Here is a 5622-nt window from a genome sequence, read left to right on the forward strand (position 1 = left end):
TGGCTGTACTGATTACTTGATTCTGATCGGTCAATCGTGACATACAGTTATTTTTGAATAACGACCAGAAAACTGTGTAATTGACTGTTGTCCCTGGCAACAGATTTCCTACATAGCTGTGCTAGTTAATAAAACTCAACGTTATTTATCTGGCAAGCAGTCATGTAATAAGTGGCATTATGTGCATTCAGACGATCATTATCACAAAATAAACCCTTTTAAGGTAATACAAGTGTTTATTTTGCCTGGCTGAAAGCGCCAGTAAAGCATTGCATTTTTCCACCTTAATTTGCAAATAAATTCTTTAAAAATCCTACAATGTGATTTTCTGGATTTTTTTTTCTCATTTTGTCTCTCATAGTTGAGGTATACCTATGATGAAAATTACAGGCCTCTCTCATCTTTTTAAGTGGGAGAACTTGCACAATTGGTGGCTGACTAAATACTTTTTTTCCCCACTGTATATGAATGAAATAAATGCTATTCCTTGGAAATTTCATCAAAAATATTAATCAAAGAAACCTGAAAAATAGTAGTGTGTATATGATATATAATATTATAATACTGTATATAAGGGGATAATTTACTGTATTCTCTGATGTGTGAATGGATCTGTCCGAATAAATGTGTACATACATCATATGTAAAGATATGTAACATCATTTTACCTTCACAAATATGTATTCATCTTGCACTGAGAGGGAATTGTGGTCAATCTTTCCCAAGAACTGTGCTGTCACCATTTTATCAGAGCAATTTTGTATGAGACATGTTACATAAAGGTAACCTGGTGAAAGACAGAAAAACACACATAAAAAGGGTTAGAGGAAAAGTGAAGGTAACAATTTGACTTTCAAAAGTTTAAAATGACTTTCATTTCTATGTCTGATCATGCAGCTTTTGTAAGTGAGTGTTTAGAACCCATTCCAAAGGTGACTGGAGTGATAAATATCTTCAAAAAAAACACACAAAAAAAACATGAAGCTCTGAACAATATTAGCTGAAGCTGATCCTCGCTGGGCACATTATTTTGCTCCAGAATGGCAGGAAATTAATTATTGGAAAAGAGTGTCGAGGTGCCCTGTTGACGTGGCCTTTCTGTTTAGAATCTCACACAATAGCTGGCTCAGCAACCTCAACAAAACACACACACACACACATACACACATGCATAAAAATGACAACCAATTGGAAAATTATGAAAATATTAGAGGAGAATGCATACTCCAAAAATCATGGCCAAAGGTTACATATCAAAGTGGGGAACTTAATTGCTATTCTCATAATGTTGTTTCCTCTCATTCTCTGTGGTTTTATTTTTTGTTATTAATTTTAGGCAAACAAACAGGCATACTACTTCACTGAAGAGGACGAATGGTTAATCAAAGCAGTACAGTAGAGAAATTCATTAAAAAGCAATTAGAATGGCTGAGCGCTTTGCTTCTGTCTTCTGTCACACAAGGTCAGATGTGCACACACACACACACACACACAGCACATCCTATGAGAGGCTGAAGGAGCCACTGAGCTGAAGAAAAAACACTTGAGGTCTGGATCTGTCAGTGTGACACAAACCCAACAGATACAGAGTAAAGCTACAACTGAAAGTTCATTCATCAGAAGAAGGGCTTGATGTATGTGTCCAGTGTGATTTTCTTATACTGGTTAGACACAACTCTTCACCTCCCTTAGGGGTTGAGTGTATGTGTTTGTAGGTTGCAATGTGACTGTCAGACGGCGTTTAACCTTCACTGGCTTGAGTGTGATGGAGCTCTGTGCAACAGTTTGCATCTGTACTCCTGGTCTCTTTAACACACACAAACACACAAGCCTCACAAAACAGCTCAGCCAGGAGGAATTTCGCTGAAAGAGGTTTGTTTGAATGAAGCAAAACTGAAGCCCTAAACATCCCGTCTGCCCTTGTTCGCACTGGTTTGATACGGTAAGTAAAACGGAATTTAAATGCGCTGTTCTATAAACACATGAGCTCCCTTACCACCACCGATGTCTTGAATCTCCATATGAACCAAATCAGGATCCACGTCCACCCCCGTCACGGCCCTTAAACAAAGCATACACTTAGTATGTAGTTAGAGAGGATCAAACAAGACTGACTCACACACAGAAGGACATCTTAAAGGGATCGTTCACTCCAAAATTACAATTCTGTCATCATTTGCTCACCTTCATGTTGTTCCGATTACTTTATTTAACAGAAAAGGGAAAACTCTCAAGACTTTCCTCTCACACAAAGACCTCAAATATAGTACATAACTATTTTTATGAATCTTTTTTTGTGCTTTTGTGTCCCTTTTGAAGCTTGAATGCTTGCAATCACACACAAACATTGACCAGTGACCTTTTGTGTTCTGTAGAAGAAAAAAGTGAAATAATAGTGAGTAAATGACGACAGAATGGATGTAATTTTTGGTTTAACTATCCCTTTAAAACATTCCCTTAGCAGAACCTTCTCAACCATACAGACACATACACAGTCCTTGGTTTCAAGGAATGCAGACAGCTCACTGTCTTTTGTCTAGTTGTGTTAAAGACAATTGTTTGGAGGTTACTAAGCTGCTCAGCGAAGTTCTAACTCAGTAAACGTGCACAAAACCTACATTATTTTACAAGCATTTTAACAAGCAGGAAATTAACAGAACCCTTAACAGATTCGCATGACCCCCCCCCAAAAAAAACCACAGTTAAAGTCCAAATTCCTCCCACAGCAGATTTCATTGGTCAACTCAATCACTCAGTCACCTGTAACGAAAAGTTCAGACTTCATGCATTCCATTCAGAGTTCAGAAATTACACTGATGAATCTGATCATGACAAAACAATAATGCTATCTGTCAGGATGTCCTGCCAATGGTTAGGGTGAGGGGTTAGTCTTTGTTTCAGCATTGTGTGGGCAATCAGGACTTTGATTGACAAGATCAATGAAATCGGCTGCTGGGGTTTGCGCTTAATTGGCTTAGGAAAAAAAATACATTAATGTTAATGTATATATCAGACAGTGTAATTTTCAGCTGGAAAATAATGGTTCTAAATCAATGCTTTACTACATAAAAATTATTCACAGCAGCATAATGGCTACACACTCTTGCTCCACATTGATTTGGCAGATTACTTGACCGTCATGTCTCAACATCACATGATAAGTTGCAATGAGCTCAAGACTCCTCTCCTGACCACATGGTAAGGACCACCCTCCCAGACAGCATCCCTGTCCATTAAAGCCACACTGATTTATGATCTTTCCTCTCCAGACCTCCCCTTCTGTTGTTTTATGAGCGAGGCAGCAGACGGGGAGGACGAGAGAGACGCAACCCTCACTATGAACTGCTTCTGTCGTGACTTCTGAGGCAATTCTCTGAGATGTTTTAAAGAGGTTTGGAGACAGTAGAGAGGGAAAGGGTACGACCCTTATTAAACCCCCTGCTGCTGAGGAATAGAGTAAAAACAGCTTCAAATTTACAGTGTCATTGTAAAACCTCCAGCCAAATAAAAAGTGCTGGATGGGGTTTATTATGGCAGATGCTGAAAAGGATCTTTTATCACTATCAACCACAGACAAACTATACAGGATCATATATCGTGTGTATGTGAATCTGGTAAAGTGTGCTGGGAGGATGGCACGCAAGCAGAAGAGAGCGAAAGATCAGGAAAGAGAGATCAAAAAAAGAGAAAGAGAGGGTCGGACAGAATGACTGGTTGGGGTGGAGAAATAAATCACTTCTGTACAGGATTTCAATCCCAGCTCTGGTAGCAGTGAACCATAACCAGGGAGTGGAGGAATGGAAAACGAAAAAAGGGGTTGAATTCCACTAAGAAGGTGGATGAAGAGAAAGAGGGAATGGAGAGGGAAAAAAGATTTAAAAGAAAGTCTCAGAGGGAAATGTAAAGTAAAACAAACCAGCACTGACACCCAGAAAGATTTGCTTTCATCTGTGGAATACAAAAGAAGTTATTTTTAGCAGAATGTCAAAGCTGCTGTTTTCCAGTGAAGGTAAATGGTGACCACAGTCATCAAGCATCATTTTAAGTGAATAACAGCTCATATTTTAGTCTGTTTCCCATCATATGTCTTCAGAAGTCTTACACACCACCTTTACAATGTTTTTTTGTGAAGCTTTACAGCCCCTCATCCCCACTGTATGGAAGACAGCAGCTCAGACATAGCTGATTTGATTTTCCACAGAAGAAAGTCATACAGGTTTGAAACAACATAAGGTTGCTTTAAGTAGTGTAAAATGACTTTTAAAAAATCACCAGAAAACTCTGTCTTTAGTAACACGCTCCTGTAGCAGAGTCCATTTGTGACCCAGATCGGTGGAGATATACAGCTGAAAAATAAAGAAAGACAAATAAATCACTATTTACTGCCACTGGATGCTTGAAGCAATGGTCCTAACATTGATTTTTAAACTGAATTAGAGTAAAACACATTTTTTCAAATTCTCAGGATCATGAGAATTTGATGAGCGATTCATTGTATACTGTATTCATTGTGTACTGTAGCGATTAGGTTGTGGGAAACTGTCCATATATACCAATTAAAATCACATATGTTAAGTATGATTGTATGTGTGCGTGTGTGCATCTGTCCGCAATTGATCATTCCTATAATGAGAATATATTGATCACCACTTGCATGGAACATACCCATCAAACTGCACCATAACAGCACACACAGACAAATACACACTTTTCATTGTCTTTTCCATTTAATCTCAGAGATGATAAATGCAGTGTGTTGCAAGCAGTGTCTAGGGGTTTTAGCAATTCATCAACTGCACATAAACACTCATGCACACACACACAGATCTTGCCTCGTTGCTCACCCAGCCGTTAACAATGTAAACATGCTCTTTAGCGAGAGACAACCATGGCCCGAAGGCCAAACAGTGCTGCTCATAACTCTAATAATGAGGATGCCAATATGCTGGAAAGCAAAAAGCATAGCCATAAACAAAGCTGGGTGAGAAATGTGTTGAGAACAGTTGGTCAAGGCATTCAGCCGAGACCTAAATCATTAATACTGAAAAAGCCACAAAGACTAATTCAGGCAGTTAAGCCTGACAAGAAAATCTACAAACATGCAGCTGGAATTAAGACATATTATGGTCTTGTGAGCAACTTGTTTGAAGCTGCCAAAAAACACTGACTTCAATTGGTGTCATTAATAGTAATTTACTCGACTGCAATAATCTGTGTTGGCCAACACTTTCATCACTGACCTTCGCCTCCTTGCTGTAAGCCAAAAGTTTGTCTTCCACAGATGGATGGAAGAGGAGTGTATCCACGGTGAAGGAGACAGGCTGCCGTTGGAAGGATGAACCCTCATCTGTGCTGATGAAGAGCATCTGGTCACGTTCATTGATGCTGGAGCTCACCAAGATCACCTAAAAAAACACAATGTCTTCAGTGACTGCATGTCAAGATGTATGTTCTTTAGTTTACACATATTAGACAGCAAAGCATGGCTTCCTGAACATAGATTTGTCTGAGTAAACCTTTTATTAAAGAATGTGCAATATTTTACTTTTTATATGTGAAATATAAAATAATTTTTCTGCAATATCTAAGGTGCATTTCTTTTATATATAGTATATATATATA

The 5622-nt window shown here is 38.6% G+C and overlaps 1 protein-coding gene across 5 annotated transcripts in view; it reads right to left on the reverse strand.

The window, feature by feature from the left end:
- Positions 1-5622, reverse strand: part of LOC107556072 (VPS10 domain-containing receptor SorCS2-like) — a 185466-nt gene that overhangs the window by 22631 nt on the left and 157213 nt on the right. For all 5 annotated transcript variants that reach the window (XM_016239069.1, XM_016239067.1, XM_016239068.1 and 2 more), the window contains exons 4-7: positions 5241-5405; positions 4273-4346; positions 1997-2061; positions 669-787 (exon numbers count right to left, since the gene is read on the reverse strand). In XM_016239069.1, coding sequence (XP_016094555.1) covers positions 669-787; positions 1997-2061; positions 4273-4346; positions 5241-5405 — 423 coding nt within the window. The remainder of the gene's footprint in view (positions 1-668; positions 788-1996; positions 2062-4272; positions 4347-5240; positions 5406-5622) is intronic.

The sequence above is a fragment of the Sinocyclocheilus grahami genome, unplaced genomic scaffold (assembly GCF_001515645.1).
Source record: "Sinocyclocheilus grahami isolate Dianchi unplaced genomic scaffold, SAMN03320097.WGS_v1.1 scaffold554.1, whole genome shotgun sequence".
NCBI lineage: Eukaryota > Metazoa > Chordata > Actinopteri > Cypriniformes > Cyprinidae > Sinocyclocheilus > Sinocyclocheilus grahami.